At 47.5% G+C, this 20,317-nt stretch overlaps 1 protein-coding gene across 1 annotated transcript in view; it reads left to right on the top strand.

Annotated features, from left to right (window-relative positions):
• PRRT2 (proline rich transmembrane protein 2) overlaps positions 1-20,317 on the top strand; it is a 327,188-nt gene that overhangs the window by 129,384 nt on the left and 177,487 nt on the right. Inside the window, exon 2 of the mRNA XM_085618804.1 lies at positions 12,547-13,198. Within this exon, the coding sequence (XP_085474930.1) occupies positions 12,623-13,198 (576 nt within the window). The 5' untranslated portion in view covers positions 12,547-12,622. The remainder of the gene's footprint in view (positions 1-12,546; positions 13,199-20,317) is intronic.

Here is a 20,317-nt window from a genome sequence, read left to right as displayed (position 1 = left end):
TGACTTAGCATTACCATCGGAACATGATCGGGAAATGATATCTATGGGGTAGTAAGTGAATGCATACATAGGAATAAAAATGGAGCTCTCCTCTGAGTGAATTGTTAACCACTGATAGTCTAGGGAAGTGATTCCCAATGACCATGTCCTCTGTGTTCCAAGCATGGGTTATTCCAAGTACCAGACTAGAAATTAGACCCTGTGCAGTTTACCACTTTTATTTCAATGCGCCCCACTAAGAGGGTCTGCAGTTCCCAGAGCAGCCAGACTGTTTTGTTTACCTTTGGCAGTTGGGTCTATAGCTATGGAGACTACTCTATGGGCCAGGACAGTGACAAAAGGGATCTCATTGAGGTAAACAGCAGAAGAGTTGAAAGGGTATTGATTGAATTCTATGAGCCTACTGTACTTAAAAAGGAATCATTTCACACTACATTTCCCAAATCCTCTGGAGAGTATCCAAAAACCCCTCATAAAGTAGTCATACAATCCTACCAACCTGTAATAAAGTTGACTTGCATGCTCATATCAGGTAGCACTCCCTGTCGACCCCCATGACTCCATATATCCTCACCAATTTGCTTGTTACGAGTATGCATTGGAACCTGTTTTCTTGTTCTCACCCATGATCCTGAATCATCTTTGGATATTTGATTCTGTTTTTTTTTGTTATTTTGCCTCCTTTTCTAATCTTCTTTTAACTTCAGTGGCTTATGCTACAGTTCTCAAGTTTTAAGCCATGCATATATTGACACTGTGTGTTTGCAGGAGCTGACCTGCATAACCTTTGTGTTTCTCATGTGAGAAACAGTTATCTGGTGCATGCCATGTTTTGCTACCCTTGATGTTAGTTCCCTGTGGATTTGATTGGTTTATACAAAGAGTAAGGGATCATCTGTCCACAGGAGAGGTTGTACTTGATCAGTAGAATAAAGGGTTGAGTAAACTACAGGACCAATGACTGCTATTCAGTGTATCCTTAGTGTCAGTGTGGTAGGGTGTAACTCTGCCCAGGTACCGTTCTGATCCCTCTTCAATATGGTGGCCAAACTTACTGGTCTTATACAAGTAATGTGAGTAACTCCTGGAAAGATGAAACTATTGGATTTTGTGACAGTCCTTCTGCTGGTAACAGGCAAACTATTTCAGCTGGATCCAGAGAAGGAGTGAAGAGGACTCAGTAGCCGATGGCTCTTCCAGGACTCCCTTGCACCAGTGAGTCTAGATCTGCTCCTAACCGGAGAGTTATGCTCCCAAGCCTCCAGTTCACCATGGGATGGAGCGAGTTGTTCCTTCTTTCAGTGGTGCTATATGCCATTTGCACCAAGGGGTCTATAAAGTCACAGTCACTAAGCACAGGTTAGCCAAGCAAATCTTTATTCACTTTATTGACTATTGACTCTAGATGCTTGCACTGGGGAATGATGCCTTACTCCTCCTGTGGGTGCCATCCATCACAGACCCTCAAAAGTAACACAACTACTCAGTTGAAGACTCTATGAATTTTGTTTCCTTTAACAGTGGAGCTGGGTGCAAATGGCTGTAGTTTGGTGTAGATGGTTGAGGCAAATCCTTGGGTGTTGATGGAGACTAACACTGTAGTTATAATAGTCTATGGTCAATATTGTTCACCTCCTTGCTGTGTTTAGCATTTGACCTGGTCTGAGTCTAATGTGAGGACTATGTTCCCACGTACTCTGCAGAGGGTGAGTGTGGGATGGTGCTAGTAGGTAGTAAAGGTGGAGTTTGTATGGGTCTGGGCCCAGTAGAGCTTGGCGTGATTTTGTTTAGACATTTAGAATTTTCTTACAGGACCTTAGAGCAAAAGACGTGGCAGAAGACACTGAATTTACTTGGTCACTAAAACTGAGCTTGTGATCCACCCACACTCCCAAGTTTTTTACCTTCTTGTTGTGTGCGGGAAGAGGACCCAAAGTGTCAGGCCACCAATCAGGGGTCCAAAACGTAGGGGCATTGCCAAAACATACCACCTCCGTCTTACTGGAGTTCAATTTAAGGCAGTTTCTGGCCGTCCAGTTCCCTACGGCGCTCATACAGTCCCTAAATCGAATCACCGTACTTTGCCACTCATCTGTTTGTAGTGAAACCACAATTTGAGTGTCGTCGGCATAAGAGGTCAAACTAAACCCTAAAGACTGAATGAGCGGCGCCAGGGAGGACACCTATATATTAAACAAAGTCGGGCTTAGAGAAGACCCCTGTGGGACCCCACAAGGTAGAGAAAAGGACTCGGATGAAAATTCCCCTAAAGACACTGACTGACTCCGGTTTGTGAGAAAGAAATTCAGGAGTCTCCATGCAGAACGCTGAACTCCGATCTCCCTCAGCCGGTCCATCAACAAATGGTGGTGGATCGTGTCAAATGCTGCTGAGAGTTCTAACATGATGAGAGCGGCCTTGCCTCCATTATCTAAAATGGTTCGGATCTCTTCAGTGGATTTCAGAAGAGCCGATTCCGTGCTATGGCCCCCTCTAAAGCCATGCTGGGTGGGATCCAATGCTAGTGCCTTCTCCAGGAAAAAACCAAGTTGCGTATTTAAGTTCCTCTCGACAATTTTGGCCAGTAACGGTAGTCTGGATATTGGCCTAAAGCTGTTGGGGTCTTTTGCACGTAATTTTTTTTTTTTTTTTAGAAGAGGCAGGATGGAGGTTTTTTCCATTCTGTTGGAAAGTATCCTTCTATATACATAGTGTTAAAAATGGGGGTCAGAGCTCGAGAAATCGGTTTTGCCGCTAATTTTATTATGGGTGTCGGGCAAGGGTCCAAAGGAGAGCCAGATTTAACCCACATCAGAAGATTATATATGTCAGTAGTTGTAAGCTGAACAAATTGATCCAGATGAACTTTATTTTCTGATGTTAAGTCATCCATATTGTTCTGCGTCATCTTGGGTTTAGCATGAGAGAAGGTGGAGAAGATGGCATTCACTTTCTCGTAAAAGAAGTTAGCCAGTTTGTCACAAAGTTCCTGACTTGGTATGGTGGTTATAATCCCAGGATTAGCCAGGTTGGTAACTGTATTAAATAGTTCCCTTGCTGAGTGTTTAGCTTTATTGATCTTAATGGAGAAGAATGTTGCCTTAGCATTGTGGATCAACTGTTTATACTTAGCAAGTCCGCATTTATATTCCTCCTTGTCACGATCTATATAATTCTTCCTCCATTTTCTCTCAAGATGTTTGCAAATCAACTTTTGATCCCTTAGATCCTGTGAATACTAAGGGGCGGACAGTACTTGTCTTGTAAAATGACACATTTTACTCAGGGCTAATTTTTGACCTGCATCTTCTAACCAACTGGAGTAAAGTTGTGTGGCCTCGTCAGTATTACGAGGAGGCATGATTAAGGTCTTGTTAAGGACCTCGGATAGGTCTCCGGCTGTTACCTTGTTCCAAGCTCTTATCATCAGTTTTTTTTCATTGGCTTCTGAGAGTGTCGCTCAGGAATAATAAGGTCAAAAAGAACCGCCTTGTGGTCAGACCAAAGTAACGGAAGAATGGACGTAACTTGCAATTGTGAGTTGTTAGAAAAGATACCATCAAGTGTGTGTCCTGCCTGATGGGTCGCACCAGTCACAAGTTGCTCTAGATTGTTGCCCTTCATCAGATCTAGCAATTTGGCTGTGTCTGTATCTGAAGAGGCTTCCAAATGAAAATTAAAATCGCCTAAAACAGTATAGGCGCTAGCGGTAATACTACTTTCCACTAATTTTCCTGCCTGAACACAGAAACCACCTCTAGGGCCAGGTGGTCTATAGATCAGAGAGCCTTGAAAGGTGTACTGAGGGGATAGGTGAAAGGAGAAGTCCAAAACCTCGCAGCCTTCCACCCCTCCCGGATTAAATGTAGCTACCAGCGAGGAATAGTAGATGACAGCTAAACCACCTCCTCTTCCAGTGGGCCTATTTAACGTATAACATATATAGTTAGGAGGCGCGGCCTTAACTAGGTCCGGACCTGAGGCACTATCTGTCCAGGATTCTGTGATGAAAGCAATCTTTATGCCTTCATCCTCTATAAATGACGCACACTCCAAACTATGTTTAGTTAGTGATCTTGCATTCATGAGGACCCATTTCCAAATAGAAGTATTCAACTCCCTATTTCACTTTGTTTGAGCTTTGGGAGGATCTATGGTTTGAAATAAAAGCTCTGAAATTTTGATTCCGCACCCTGGGCATCCCTTAAGATGGTTTGTAGGCTGACCATCAGGATTAATACGGGGGCAGGGATAAGCCCTATTATTAGGATTTATTTTAGAATTAATCTTTTTTTTAAACGTGCTATCATACTGCAATTTAAAAGAGATACCTGAGTTGCCTAGACCAGGGGGGCTGGCGCTGATCGCGGAACGATTAATCTGTCTTTTAGTTCCTCCTTTATTTGTTTGGGAATGCCTATGCAGCACCACCTAACTACTGTGAACCTGCCACTAGTGTGCTGGAGTATTTGTCTTGGAACTATTTTTCGTTTTTGGTTTCGTTCTTAATTTGTTCGTGCATGGTATTTTTTGGGGGGGTGAACGGTGAGTTTTAATGTTTGAATTTGTGTTACGATGATTTTAGCACTGATTAGCATTTTGCCCCACGTGCTCTCCACAATCAGTTTGAGGGAAGCAGGCCCCTGGTACCGCAAATCCCTTCAGTGCACGGGGCATTTTAATGTTTGCATTTGTGTTGCGATGATTTTAGCACTGATGAGCATTATGCCCCCACATGCTCTCAACAAACAGATTAAGGGAAACAAGCCCCCGGTATCGCAAATCGAGGCAGCTCCTTCGTGTTGGTGATTTATGAGCTTTTAGTGGTGAATTTGTAACAAATAATGTTCTGGGAATCTTATCAGGCGGCAGCTTTAGGCATTCGTGTTTGCTTTCGTGTCACTGGGCATACAGAAAAAAAACTTACAATTCACAGCACTCTACCCTTTGAAACAAAATGCAGCGTGCCAGCCAGAATGTTGTAATTAAAGTAAAGCAAACATGTGAACAGTTTCTGCGCTTCATGTTTACATTTTTCTCCGCCAATCAGCATGCAGTAATAACAGAACAATGCCTAGGCACACATGTCTGCAATGTACGTCTGTGATGTTGGTGTACTACTCGACCTGCAGTAACCAGGCAATGCTTGCCATTCTGCTCTTCACACGGCCACTTGTACCAGTCACTATGCAGTAATCTTGGTAGACTGCACACACGATATACCCATGTTTTGCATGCCACATATTTGTTTTATGTATCAGTCAGCATGCAGTCACTGTGAAAGGGATGTGGCCTAGTGGTAAGCGCTGCTGACTTTGAACCGGGACAACATCCTGGCTTCTGCTCAAAGTCGCGTGATTCTGTACCACCTTGGAACTCACCTTCCAGTTTTAAAGTTTGCTCTACCACGTGTGATTTTGGGCACACACTTAACATTTTTTAGATGCACTAAAAATACATGTGCTCTTGACTGGAGCAGAAGCTGTTATGTTGATTATAAGGTGCTAGTGCTAAGCACCCGAAAATATTGGCTTAAATTTACCAGTGCGCTCTTCTTATATGTAAAATACCACTATATTATATGAATGCCTGGAATCTGGATTCAATCCTGGTATTCTATAAACATACTGGAACACTTTTTTTTAAATAAATGTAGTGCCATGTACTTTAGGGCCTGTGTAGCATCCATAAAATCATTAAATTGTACATTTTTAAATCCTTTTACATGTGTGTCGCGTTTCTCTTTTTTTGTACCTTTTAGCTGTAACCTACAGTTGTTTTTAGGTCTCGGCTAGCGAAGGCTGCGCTTGCGCAGTCTCACTCGCGACATTTAATGACTTGGAGAAGAGGGGCTTGAACCCGCCCCTCTTCTCTCCTCTTCTCCATTGGCTGGCCTCTTAAATGCTGGCCAGCCATTGGAGAAGAGGTTTGTCTCGCAAAAGAGGCCCCGTCCTTTTCGGATTCGGGGGCGTTTTTTTCGCTACTTTCCGCTGGGCGTGTTTTTCTCTCCTCCAGCCAATGGCAAGAGGAGAGAAAAAGAAAAACACGCCCCCGAATCCGAAACCGCCGCTGCCTTTCTCCGAGGCATTTCTGCTTCACCTCGGAGAAAGGCGGCGGTGTTCATGGCTCTGTGTCTGGGGGGGTTAGTTAAACAGTCTTAACAGTTAGTTAAATCTAGAACGGAAAGTTTGCAAAGAAAACGTTTCTATCAAAAGGCATCTCCACCATTTCTTTCGATGTAAGCCCCCGGATCTTACATTCCACTGTCCCTCCTTTCACCGCCTTCAGGGAGGTGAAATCCTGCAGCTGCGAGCGTTCACGATCAGAGAGCTTTTAACCAATCCCTGCTCTCCTGAGAAGAGACTGTTCGGCTCGCGCTGTACTCCATAGTGGGTCCACTTCCTGCGCAGGGGCTGCGAGCGTTTCCTGTGTACTCTAAGGGGTGAATTATGTAACTCGCGCATTTTTTAGGACTATATTTTTTTCCACTTATTTTTTATAGATTTGTATTCTTTCCCACTTAAAGATTTAAGCCCCCGGATCTCACATTCCACTGTCCCTCTTTTCACCGCCTTCAGGGAGGTGAAATCCGGAGTCACTCGTGCAGCTGCGAGCGTTCACGATCAGAGCGCTTTTAACCAATCCCTGCTCTCCTGAGAAGAGACTTTTCGGCTCGCGCTGCACTCCATAGTGGGTCAACTTCCTGCGCAGGGGCTGTGAGCGTTTCCTGTGTACTCTAAGGGGTGAATTATGTAACTCGCGCATTTAGATACGTATTCTTTCCCACTTAAAGATTTAGTGAGATGTGTTTAAATTGGGATCAGTCAGCTCATTACAAAATGGTAGCCGTGGTTACATAAGGCTGATAGGAGCCGCCTCGTCATTAGCAGGCCTCTTTTATGACCATAGTCTCAGGGTACTAAAACAAGCTGAGCATGAACAAATGTGTATTTAATTATTTATTTATGGGCGTTCTGAGCAGGAGCAAAAGCCCTAAATATGTACAAAGAGATGTTTACGGCTTCAAGGCAGAGTGCCTAAGTGAAGGGGGAGACGAGTTAGCGCCTTACAAATGACCTCAAATGCAGAGATGTCTGAGAATGGCTCTAAACCTGAAGTGACGTCAGATTGGTTGGTTATGCGACAGAACGGGTGCGCGCTGAGGGCACTGGTTCAATGGAGAAACACTTGTGTTATAGCGAAGTTTACATTTATAAAGCGCTTTCCACTCCTGACGATGCGTCAGAGCGCTTTTATGGGCGATAGCGCGCCACCCCTTGGGAAGGCTTGGGGGGAGGAGTAGGTTATAGTTGTGATGTGCTCTGCCTGTGTGGGTAGTGGTTTGATGCCCTGCTTTGTCATGCGTTGGCGCTGGTCTCTGGCGTGCAGTGATGCGCATGGAGTGACAGACAACCTAGTGGGCGGCTGAGGCCTGGAGTAGAGGTGGGCGCAGTTAGCCCTACGTGTGAGGGGGTGTGCTTGTATGGCAATTGCTGTCGCTGCAGACGTGTGGCTGGGGCAGGGAAAGGACAGTGTGGGGCGTGTGGTGTGTTTACCACCCTTGAGGATGTCTGTTCCACATTCGGGGGGGGGGGGGTGTACAGGTTGTCTGTCCGGGCAGCACCGCTTCACCAACGGCGCAGCTGAGTACCGCACAAACAGCTCCAGAACAGCTCTAGACCCAGGCCAAGATACAACCGGAGTTTGCAAATTCCACCTAAGGGAGAGTTTTGTGAGCGAAGCACTTCACCAGGTGGGTATTAAAAAATTCAAAAAGTACACCTCCAGCTAAAAAAATTGCCTTCCTCTATGTCTGACGTAATCCGTAATTTAAATCACCGAGGTGTTTCATACTTCCAATGTCGATAAATCGACCAGAATCGCGATGTCATACTAACAGCGCCTGCTTTTCACTGCTTCGAAGCCACAAGCCTTTGGCAGTAAGCGCTACATAAATACTGCATTTTTTCTGACAGGCACCTGACCCTCCAGGGTGGGAGTCGAGCCTTTCTCAATGTTCGTTGTAATATCGGTTTCTATGACCCAGGCCCCCCCCCACACACACACGACGTGTGGCTGGGGCGGGGAAAGGACAGTGTGGGGCGTGTGGTGTGTTTACCACCCTTGAGGATGTCTGTTCCACATTCGGGGGGGGGGTGTAAAGGTTGGCTGTCCGGGCAGCACCGCTTCACCAACGGCGCAGCTGAATACCGCACAAACAGCTCCAGAACAGCTCTAGAACCAGGCCAAGATACAGCCGGAGTTTGCAAATTCCACCTAAGGGAGAGTTTTGTGAGCGAAGCACTTTACCAGGTGGGTATTAAAAAATTCAAAAAGTACACTTCGGCTAAAAAAATTGCCTTCCTCTATGTCTGACGGAATCCGTAATTTAAATCATCGAGGTGTTTCATACTTCCAATGTCGATAAATCGACCAGAATCGCGATGTCATACTAACAGCCCCTGCTTTTCACTGCTTCGAAGCCACAAGCCTTTGGCAGTAAGCGCTACATAAATACTTCACTTTTTACTGACAGGCACCAGACCCTCCAGGGTGGGAGTCGAGCCTTTCTCAATGTTCGTTGTAATATCGGTTTCTCTGACCCAGGCCCCCCACCCCTTCCCCCACACACAATCCCAATCCGCCATTTTAGGAGAGCCATGATACAGGCCGCTGGTGATCTCTCACAATCCTGGGCACCCCAGGCACCAGAATGCAGCTTTCAATGCCACTGCCCCTGTCAGAGTGTTGCAGCAGTTATTGACAATGCATGTAGGGCACGCCAGCACCCATGGGTGTGTGTGTGGGTTGGGTGTGTGTGTGTGTGTGTGTGTGGGTGGTTGGTTGTGTGGGTGGGTGGTTGTGTGGGTGGTTGTGTATGTGGGTGGCTGTGTGGGTGGCTCTGTGTGTGGGTGGCTGTGTGGGTGGCTCTGTGTGTGTGTGTATGTGGGTGGCTGTGTGGGTGGCTCTGTGTGTGTGTGGGGGTGGCTGTGTGGGTGGGTGGGGGTGGGTGGCTCTGTGTGTGTGGCTCTGTGTGTGGGGGGGTGGGTGGCTCTGTGTGTGGGGGGGTGGGTGGCTCTGTGTGTGGGGGTGGGTGGCTCTGTGTGTGTGGGGGTGTGTGGCTCTGTGGGTGGCTGTGTGTGTGTGTGGGTGGGTGGCTCTGTGGGTGGGTGGCTCTGTGTGGGTGCAAATGCAATAGGTCTCGCATTTGAGTGATTAAGCTATTGACATTGTAAATAACAATGCTGTTTCTTTAAATGTTTTAAAAACAAAAACAAACAAAAATAATGTCATGAGCAATGCCAATAGCTCTAACTTTAACAATGCCGAGACCATTGCATTGTAAATGCTTGTTGCATGTTGTTTTTAAGTTACTGATCTGCATCTCACAGATGCTGCAAACACAAAGATTAGGACCTTTACAACAAGGCTTATTTACACTCAATTAGCTCGTCTTGGTTTCCTTTCACAGCTGTAGGGAACATGCTAATGTTTCACACTACAGCAGACTTTCAGGCTTCTTTTTTCCTCCAAAACAAATGCTAATACATGGTATTTATTCACACAGCTACACGAACCAGCGTAAAAACGTTTTTGTTTTAAAAAACAAAGTTCGAATTGTAGTGCAACAAAAAAGTGTCTTTTTTCTTTGATAATGCTAATTTAGTTTTTGGGTAGACGCAAACATAATGGGATAACTCGCCCCTTGTACCGGTCACAATGCAGTAATCTTGGTAGACTGAACACGCGATATACACACGTTTTGCATGCCACTTGTTCGTTTTGTGTATCAGTCAGCATGCAGTCGCTGCGAAAGGGATGTAGCATAGTGGTAAGCGCTGCTGACTTTGAACCGGGACAACATCCTGGCTTCTGCTCAAAGTCGTGTGATTCTGTACCACTCAGCACCACCTAAATACCAGCACAACACCACAGTATCACACAGAACAACAACAGCATCACTCTCACACATCAGTATCAATAAACAGCACCACAGCATCACTCAGCAACACCTCAACATCACTAAACACCACCTCAGCATCACTCTGCAACACATCGGCACCAGCACAGCAGCAAATAAACACCACCACAGCACCACATTAGTACCAACACAGCACAACATCATCAATGCACCACTAACAGTGCAGCACCAAAACGGCAAAAGCACAGCACCACCTCAGCTCCAGTGCACCAACACCTCAACGTCAACACAGCACAGCACAACACAGCACCATCTCATTATCAGGGCAGCTCCACCCAGCATCAATGCACCAACACCAACGCAGCCCAAATTCAAAAGCAAATCAGGACCAAAACAACACCACTTCAGCAACAGTGCTGCACCACCTCAGCATCAGCGCTGCTCCACATCAGCATCACTACAACACCAGCAGTGCAGCCCCACATCAGCACAGCCATACCACAGCAGCAATTCAGTACCAACAAAGCACAACTTCAACATAAGTGATGCAATACATCAGCATAAACTAAAACAACATCAACACAAAGCCAGCTCAACATTACTATGTAACACAGCTGCACAGGAGCCACACTGCTCTACAACATAGCTTAAAACAAAGGCCAAACCAAAACATCTGGCTAGTCACTTATACGGTCTCAAAGGCGAGACCTATTGGCTATGCCAATGCTTGTTCCTTCTTGTACTCAGCATAGGTTGTGAGGTCCTGGAATGCTTGCACATCAGTGGGAGGATGGAGTGGAAGTCAGATGAAAGAGTTGGAGGCTGAGCAGGCTGATTTGCCCATTTGTATCTGCAATGTCTGCCTGACTCTTGAATTACCATCATCATCCCACGATGACATACTGATAATTTATCCTATGTATAACAACTTAGCAGCAATTGTATTATTGAGCTTAGAGTACCACTTACACTTCCTTTGATGGTGGTGAAATTTAGACCTTTCTTTCAGTTTACCAGACCCATGATGTGCGACAACTTTGGCAGCGACTGGGCAGGTTAAGACACACATTTTGATTCTAATCATTTTAAGTCTGAGTGTCTTTTAGCCGCTGGCTGCTGTTCGATCAGCTTGAGATGCTGCTGAGGCATGGAGGTTGCAGGAAGGCTTTAAGGGCTTTTCCCTAGACCAGGAGAGAAGACAGAGCAGTAAAACTTGTGGAGAGTGCATACCAGAATTTAGTTGCTGGTCAAAGAACCACCTTATATGGTGGGTGGGCGGCCGGCCGGGTGGATGGACAACATGCTGGTCCATGTGTTTATATTGTTCTGGGATTTTCTAAAAATAATGTCATATATGTTTGAGGACCATACTGGTTCCGCTTTGTGACAAAAACCCAATAAAGGACCACCTTATGCCTCATTCAGGGAAATTTGTTTGGGGGTCGTTTGATGGTGGAGTGAGGCGGAGTGCATTTGCTAGACGAGTGGAGGGATCTCTTGCGAGTGTGAAGCCTACTGAGTTGCTGTGGTAGCCTTGGGCAGTGGTGTTCACACACATGAAAGTCCGACAAAGATAGAGGATCGTGGATTTACTTTTCTGCTTCACTCGGCAGCGACAACGCTTCCCCCTTTTCTTAGGGCAGCTATAGGCAATCCTTACACCCGCCTTTTGAACGTTTTGGTGTTAGTCCAGAGCTATTTGTAAACATTATATACAATATTGGTGTTGTCTAACTTATCGAGGATGGTGAATTGTGCCTGGGAATCGCTGATTTTGAGGTGTATTTGAACGTGGTGGGTGCACCCAATAAAAATGGTTGCCCTAAAATGTTGACATAAGCGAACATACTCATTGGACAGCACAAGAAACATGAGTGACCTACTGAGTGCCTTTCTAGTTACATGGGCTGGCTCTAGGAAGGAGGAGTCCGAATCCATGCACTACTGTTAGACATTGAGGAAAGACTGCAGAGGTTCAACAATTGACAGTGCTTCCTACTGGTACACAGGGTATTTTTGCTGACCTGTCACGCGGAAGAGATTGCAGCACATTTACATAAATGTGTGTGCGCTGCAGAGTTTTATGTCACAACTGTTTAATATCAGCCTCAGTGGATTTAATGGCTGCAGTAACAGACCACGCATGCAACCAACAAATTAAAACCGGGCGTTTCAAATCGCGCCCTGAACCAGGCCTGCCAGAGTTCCAGAAATCCAGAGCCCTCAATGTACAGATGTTATTTTATTTTACTTTGTTCAAAAAGCATGCTCCTTATTCAAAGGTTTTTATAAAGGTTCAACGCCTGCTACCAGATGCAACACGATGACATTTAGCCGCTCTAAAATTTGATTGGTGGAAACTATTAAAACTGATCTAGCCCAATCTTATATACCTGACTGCCATCTGACCCTATTTTAAAGTGGGAGGGGGGTGTTGCAGAATAAATATGGACAGGTGGGCGGTCGAGCACACATTGGACATGATCCAGGACCTCTCGAATGGGGAGTGGGCTTGAATGGGAAGTGATATCTTTGGGGTCAGAAGTCTGCATTTGTCCTTCTTTCCTGTCCTGCGCATCTTTTTCTAATTGCTGCTGTACTTTTCTGTTTCCCTCCATTTCCAGGTGAACTCCGACCTTGTGGTTTCTCAGCTACATAAACACCTCTGTCATTCCCAGACCCTCCCACCCCAGCAGCACCATGGCTGTCAGCACGGATGAAGGTTTCAAGGAAGAGGTGCAGGACCAGCAGCCGTCATCGCCACGGCGTGCTCCTGAAGAGGAACCAACCTGCACCGTGGTGGTTGTGGAACCACCAGAGACAACCGTGAAGCAGGAGGAGCAGCAGGGGGAGCAGGAGGAGCAGCAGGGTGAGCAGGAGGAGCAGCAGGGTGAGCAGCAGGAGCAGCAGGAGGAGCAGCAGGAACCAGGAGACACCAAGCAGGAGAACGGCGAAACCGTGATCCTAAAGTCAGGCTCTGCCAACGACGTGAGCTCCTCTCCAAAGGCACGATCACCTCCTGCACATATCCTAAAGGCGGCCGGGGCCAACAGCACCAATGGTGGCCCACGCTCCAGCTTCTCAGGCTCACAAGCACACCTGCACCATGCCGTTTCATCTAACTCACCGCGGCCCAGCCTGTGCCGTCAGCCCTCGTCGGCCACCGCCAATGGCCAGGATGCAGAGAAGCCCAAGGACTACCTGGTGATTGCCATCCTGTCCTGCTTTTGCCCGATGTGGCCCGTCAACATTGTGGGCTTTGTCTACTCCATCATGGTAAGTACATAGTCCACATGGCACACTGATTTGCCTCTAATGTGTGAATTTGGCGCCAGTCTGCATCCTTCTGTACTGTATCAAACTGGTACCAAAGCAGCTCTGGCGGGGGGAGAGTCTTCGGACTCAAGTGCCTTTTCATTATTGGCCTTTGAGTTGAGATCGTCAACTCGGTGTGCAATGTTGGGCCAACTGTGATGGTCATTTGAGGAAATAAGCTTGGAGGAGGACCCGTGTCAGTATCAAAAGATTTGCCGTGGTGCTGCACTTGGAGAGTTAGTGCCTCACACCAATAACATACCATAGCATGCATGAACCTTGGGCTTCTTGGTGCTGAATAACAGATGTTTATAGTCACTAGTTCAATGGTACTGATATCATTGCCCTCTGATGGATGAACAGCTGAGTGGACTGACTGGATTAAAACATGTGACCAAGGGCTCAAACACAGATTTTTGAATGGGGTCCACTGAGCCACCAGACCAAAAACCCAATGCCACAACTGTACAATAAAAGTAATGGCATTCAAGGAATTGAATGTTGACTCAGAAGAACTATTCTTGTGTCAAGAAATTGGTATTTTATTTATATCTAGCAAAGTAGGGATGTCAACCTTTGCAAATACACAGAAAACAATGAGGTGTTGGTACCTTCTGAGTCCAATAAACAGTCTCAAACACAGTTTCTGCTCTAAAGTAGGTAAGGCTGTGTAGCACAAATACCCCGGGCCCTCTGCTATCCGCTGGGGAATATTCCATGGCCGCCTTCCAGACCTCGTGGCTCTTTATTTAGTATTTTATTTAGGGCTGAGTTGACAAGCTTTAGTTAGAGTGGTGGAGGGACCAGGCATGGGATTACAACCTGTGACCTGCAATGGTATACATGCTTTTAACCACAGTTTCTCCGCCCCCTCCCCTCGCTTGCAAAGACCGAAACCTTTTTATTTCGGAAACCCAGTGGCTGAGAATCCCCAAAACGAGTCCAAAAATGAAGTTGCTTAAAAACCCACCAATCAAATGAGACAGGGACCCGACTTGAGGCAAAGATGATCTTCCACAATGCCAATAGCTTGTTCACAACATCAGAAGGATTCTCACTGTCCGGTTAATGGGTCTAGTCATCTTGAAATGTGGATGCCTAGGAGTCTGGGAATCTGTTAACCCTTATCCAAAGCACTAGACACAATTCATGGAAAACCAATTACAAGTTCAACTCATTTCAGAATCATTGTTCAAGAGGGATTCAGTCAAGGAAACACTAAACGTAATACCTAGGGTGAAGCGTTAAGACCCCGTGTGTAGGAGAGTGGAATCTGACTAATGGTTGCCCCCAACTTTTTGCCTGGTATTTAAGTGGTTTTTGACTAGTCTGGCTGGGATCCTGCTATCCAGGACCCCAGCCTATCTGCTTTCTCCCTAAAACTGTTGTGAGTACTCTAGGTACAAACATAATTGGATGCTGGGCATGCCCTTCCAGTCCCTTGTAGATGGTACCCTAAGTACCCAGGGCATGGGTCCCCCAGTAGGCCTACCAGGGCTGCAGCACTTATTGTGCCACCCTGGGACAGCCACCCAAACTGACACCACCAGGCCACTACTGTAGCCTGGGTAAGGTGGTGCTAGCACCCCTTACAGGGATGTAGGTACCCTATGTCCCATACCATTACAACACATATACTCTCATAGGTCACCCCTATGGCAGGCCCTGGTAATCCTACAGGGCTGGGTGCTGAGGTATGTGTGAGGGGGGACCCCTACATGAGTAGGACCTCCCTGCAACCTTCGTAAAACCGTTACTGGGTTGTTTGTAGTGTAGCCATACCATATACTCTTACCGCATTATAAGTTATTGCGTCATCGCTGTAACTTGGGACTGGCTACACAGAACCATATCGTGTTTGGTGTCAAACATGAAGGAATCATACCCCCAGTCCAGCCATGGGCATGGGGGCACGATTCCCCCTTGCTAGGAGGGTGATATGGGAAAAGCGGTAGTTTTTAGACACCAATTTAAAAGTGCACGTGTACCACAAAATGGCTACTGTTCGCCACCTACACGACTCTGGCTGGCTGTTGCTGGGGAAAATCCCAGCCTCGCCAGCTGGACAATAGGGCTCCTGTGGCAGGGAGGTGCCAGCACCTCCCCAGACAGGATAATGTGGATTGGAACAGGGTGGGTGCACCAAATGTCCATTCAGAGTTGCACGTAGGCAGCTGCAGAGCCCCAATTCTGCATACACCGCCTGGAACCGGTTCAGGGGCATCCTGCCCCTCGCCCAGGCGGGAAACACACAAAGGGGAGTGGGTGTAGCCACCCTTTCCCGCCTCTACTCTGATTGGCAGGCTCTATTTTGGACCATCCCCTAATCTTGGGGATATATGGGAATAACTTTGCCCTAGAGCCTTAGATTCGTCCAGAACTTCACAGAACTGACCTTCGACAAGCTGCTGCCCAGCTGACTGAAGAAATCTCCCTTGGGATAAAGGAGTTATCCCCCTGCTTGGCAGGCACCTAAAAGACTACAAGATACCCGGTTGGAACTTCGTGGCTCTCCCGACCTTCGACGCCTTCCAGCAACCTCGAGGTGGGTCTCCAGTGCATCCCAGCGTCCTGTGAGTGTGCCCAGCAAGTCTGAGCACCCTGGACCACGTGGGTGTCGAGATCCCCGCATACCCCGAGACACCGGCCACCTCTTGTCCAGCACACGACCCCGACCAGTGGGGAAGTTGTGCTTTGGCCCATTTCTGAGCCAACCACCCAGCAGCATTTGTGCCGACCCTCAGCTCCCTGGCCCGCTCCGGTGGCCCGTGGGAGCCCTTTTACGCACTCCATTTTGCTGCCTTCCGCGGTCCCTTGTCCCTCGACTGGTGGGCCCTGACGGAGGACAATCTTTGCTTCTAAGAGCTCCCCTGGTTGCTCCAGGCCTGCTCTACGCTCCCTGAAAAAGAGAGCACCCTCAGACCTTGTGGGTCTGCACCAGCAGCTGCTTTGTCCATCTTGCGTGGGTTGCGGTTGCCAATGCTTAGTGGATCCAATCGGGACACTAACACCGCAGCGACCCTCAGCCGACGTGGGACAGTCGCCCTCCAGAAGCTGGCCTTCCTTGAAGCCTCCCGGAGCCCGTGACTGCAGAGCCCAGCTGTACCTCCTACACCTGAAGCACCCGACTTCCACGAGCTCCTTGCTGTGAGCTCCCTGGTCACTTGCTGTGACCCAGACTCTGTCCCCTCTGCTTTCAGGTTCATCTTTATCTTCTCTTCAACTTCAGTCTTCACGACTTCAACGACACTCGCAGCTAGCAGCAGTTTGGACTACTTTTCCATAGGAAATCAGCCCGCGACCCGACACCAGAATCGACCTATGCACCCGGCTTCCCTGGGGCAGGTAACAGTGGTACTTCGGTACTCCCGTGGTGGTGGGCTCCCCAAAGCCTTAAGTCTCAAGCCTTAACTTTGTACTGTTGCTAGAAGTGTCCTTTAACTTTAAATATTCAACCGCGACATTCTCCATAGGCTATCATTGCGATCCCGATAGCAGCTCTTTGCACTGCACGCGACTCCCGTGGGTCCCCTTCCTCTTAACTGTGGGTGGATTCTGAAGGGGCAAGCGATCCTGAATGCCCTAGGCATTGCCTGTAGAATTGTCGTGGTTCTTATACCACTATTTTAGTATATGGTTTGGTCCCCCCCTGGGGCCCATTGATTTCTGTGCTATTTATTGTGTTTAGAAATGCTTGTTTGACGTGTAACTTTGCCACTAGCCACATAAAGTGACTGTGGGATTCTGTCTAGAATAAATACATATATTTTATATATAGACCTGTGTGGGCTACTCTTTCATTTGGTTATTCAAGAGGTTATTATGGTGAAACAATAAGCTTAACACTCCTTCAAGACTTAGCCTGAAGGCTGCTCTCCACAGCTACCACTAGGATAGCTTTCTTTAAAGGTTGTCTTAAACCTATCATCAATAGGAGTCGAATTGGACTGGTGCAAGGTGTCCCTATAACTAGGAACAGCATATGCCAGGCCAACTTCTCACATTGGTGTGCAGCGGTTGGATTCAAGCTTGCCATTGTTTTACCAGATAACAAATTGAATTTCTAAAGTGAAAGCCACTTGGTACCAAAGGTACATATAAATTCAAGCTAGAATACAATAAGTTCTACTGAACTTAGAGTTGTGTGTAGAGGGTTTAGCACACCTTGACTACAACTCAAGAGAGGGTTCAGTAGGCCACACTTAGTGTAGGTAGATACATCACTACACTAAACATGTCTTCAAGTGGCACTAAGGCTATGGAAGGACCCCAGAGGGTCCCAATAGACAAGTATGATAATTTCACCTTTGCAGAGCTCAGGGAAATGTGCACCCTTAGAAGACTGAAGACAGAAAGAGGTGCCAACACAAAACGTCTCAAGGAGATCCTGCTCATAGCAGACTTTATGGAGTCCATAGGATCCAGAGGGACGGACAACGTGGGTGGGCACCCCTCAGAAGAGGACACTCCCAGAGTGGAATCTGAAGGGGAACAGGAAGAGGATGAAAATCCTGACCTGGAAGAAACAAACCACTCACAGCATGGAGGTGATGGCCCAAGAGGCACTCCCTCCACCCTTAAAAGGAGAGTGGTGGACCCCAGAAGGAACAGATCCCCCTCAGTGGGATCCAACCATTCTAGGGGATCCAAAGGGTCCTCTGCCTCGTCTCAGAGAAGAGAAACCTCTCATGAGAGGAAATGCAGACTGATCAAATTTGAGCAGGCTAAGCTTCAGCTTAAAAGAGAACAGTTAGCATTAGACAGGGAAACCCTGGAGCTTCAGAAAGCTTCAAAGAAATGGGGTCTAGAGATCCCTGGTGGCAGTGATGAAACCCCTAGAGTTAGAGAGAGAGTCCCTGACAATAGGAACCTCCACAAGATTGTGCCCCCCTATCAGAATGGGGATGATATCCACAAATGGATATCTGCTCTTGAAAGGGCCTGTAGAGTACAGAGGGTCCCTGTAGAACAGTGGGCAGCAATCCTGTGGCTCTCCTTTTCAGATAAAGGGAGAGACAAGCTCCTCTCTGTAAGAGAAGAGGATGCTGATGATTATTATATCCTGAAAGATGCTTTAATAGATGGGTTTGGCTTAACCACTGATCAGTACAGACTTAAGTTCAGAGACACCCAGAAAGCACAAAATCAGGATTGGGTAGACTTTGTGGATTGTGCAACCAAGGCACTGGAAGGTTGGTTAAACGGCAGTAAAGTTAATGATTATCAAGGATTGTATAATCTCATTATGAGGGAGCAGATTCTTAATAATTGTCAGAACCAACTTTTACACCAGCACCTGGTGGACTCTGATCTGACCTCTCCCCAAGAATTGGGAAAGAAGGCAGACAAGTGGGTCAGAACCAGGATCAGGCCTAAGAACCAAGTTGGTGACCAGAAGAAGGATTCCACTAAGCCCAAAGAGAAAGGTGGGGATGATAAACAAGAAAAGTCCCCTGAAGGGCCCCAACAAACCAGTGCTGGGGGTGGGTCCCAAAATCCTTCCTCTAATACCAAGAAGCCATATTGCCATGTATGTAAGAAACCTGGCCACTGGAAAACTGACTCCAGCTGTCCTAAAAATGGCAATAAAGAGAATGTTCCTCCAAAACCTGCTCCAACACCTCCTGTTACTACTAGTAGTAATCCCCCAGGTGGTGGGAGTGCACCCAAAAACTTAGTTGGGTTCTCTTTGGGGACACCAGTGGACTCTGGCCTAGCCAGGTCCCCTGCATTAGCAACTATGGTCTGTGATGGTGGCATGGGGTTTGCCAACTTTACCATGAGCCCCAGTATTCTGGGCAGGTACAGACAAGAACCAATGATCAATGGTCAGAAGGCTGTGGCCTATAAGGACACAGGGGCCAGTGTCACCATGGTGACCAAGAGGCTAGTGCCCCTAGATCAGCTTTTACCTGGGTTTAGCTATCAGGTGACCAACATTGATGGAATCAGGACAGATCATCCCATGGCAGTGATAAATCTCAGCTGGGGAGGGGTCACTGGCCCCAAGAGAGTGGCAGTGTCCCCAAACTTGCCTGTGGATTGTCTACTGGGGAATGATCTAGAAATCTCAGCCTGGGCTGAGGTTGACCACAAGGCCCATTTGAAAATGGTAGGAATCCCTGAGAGAGTGGATGAGACCCCGAGGGCCTCACCTCCACCCCAGGAGAAAATAGAAAGAGTGAAGCCTGAAACTATGGATCACTCTACACAAACAGAGAGCATAGGGGAGGAGGAGCAGTCTTCCCCCCACCAGACTACAGGTAAAGGTCCAGTTTCTCAGGGAACTGATCCTGCCCCTTGTGAAGTAACTGCCCCAGAAGTGGACAGGCTTGGCCTGCCCACCTCTCTGATGGCAGGGGACCCTTCCAAGGTGGTACCTAGTCTGGAGCAGGTATCCTGCCCCTCTCTACCCTGCCTCAGTCAGCCCAGGGCTGCAGAGGTCAGGGAGGTCAGTGGACCCTTATTGGGCCCCTGCACAGAGGAACCCCCTCATCAACAGATTAGGGACACCCAGCAGAGTAGTTTCAGCCAGGTGAATATTCCTCTACAAACTGAGGGATCCCCCTTACCCCTAGGTATGGGCACCCCTCAAATGGATGTTGTTGAGCACAGGGAAACCTGGGGCCTAGCTGCCCCAAACCTTCCAGTGCCCTCCACTATTCCAGCCAAAGGGATCCAACCCCCAGCTGTAGGCAGCCAGAGGTTGACCCTTAGGGCCAGATATGACACCGTCCTGGGCAGAAAGGCTTCCATAGTGGCCAGTGATCTGAGGAGGTTGAGACCAACCCAAGTAGGGTCCCACTTCCAGACTCAGACACCCCACCAGCCCACCTCTGACCCAAAAACCAATACAGGTAATTTCCCTAGACTTTGGAGAAACTCTAGAACCCCTTGGGGTAGGATTTCCCAAGTGGACCATGACACAGGGAGCAACCATGTTAATACAGGTTCTTCCTTATATGGCCACTCAGGAAATAAAGGCTTATCTGGACAAGGTTAGCCTTATCTCCTTTCGTTTGGGGGGGGGTTATGTAGGAGAGTGGAATCTGACTAATGGTTGCCCCCAACTTTTTGCCT

Source organism: Triturus cristatus, chromosome 7, assembly GCF_964204655.1.
Source record: "Triturus cristatus chromosome 7, aTriCri1.1, whole genome shotgun sequence".
Lineage (NCBI taxonomy): Eukaryota > Metazoa > Chordata > Amphibia > Caudata > Salamandridae > Triturus > Triturus cristatus.
The sequence above is the reverse complement of the archived record's forward strand: the minus strand, read 5'-3'. Positions and strand labels throughout refer to the sequence as shown.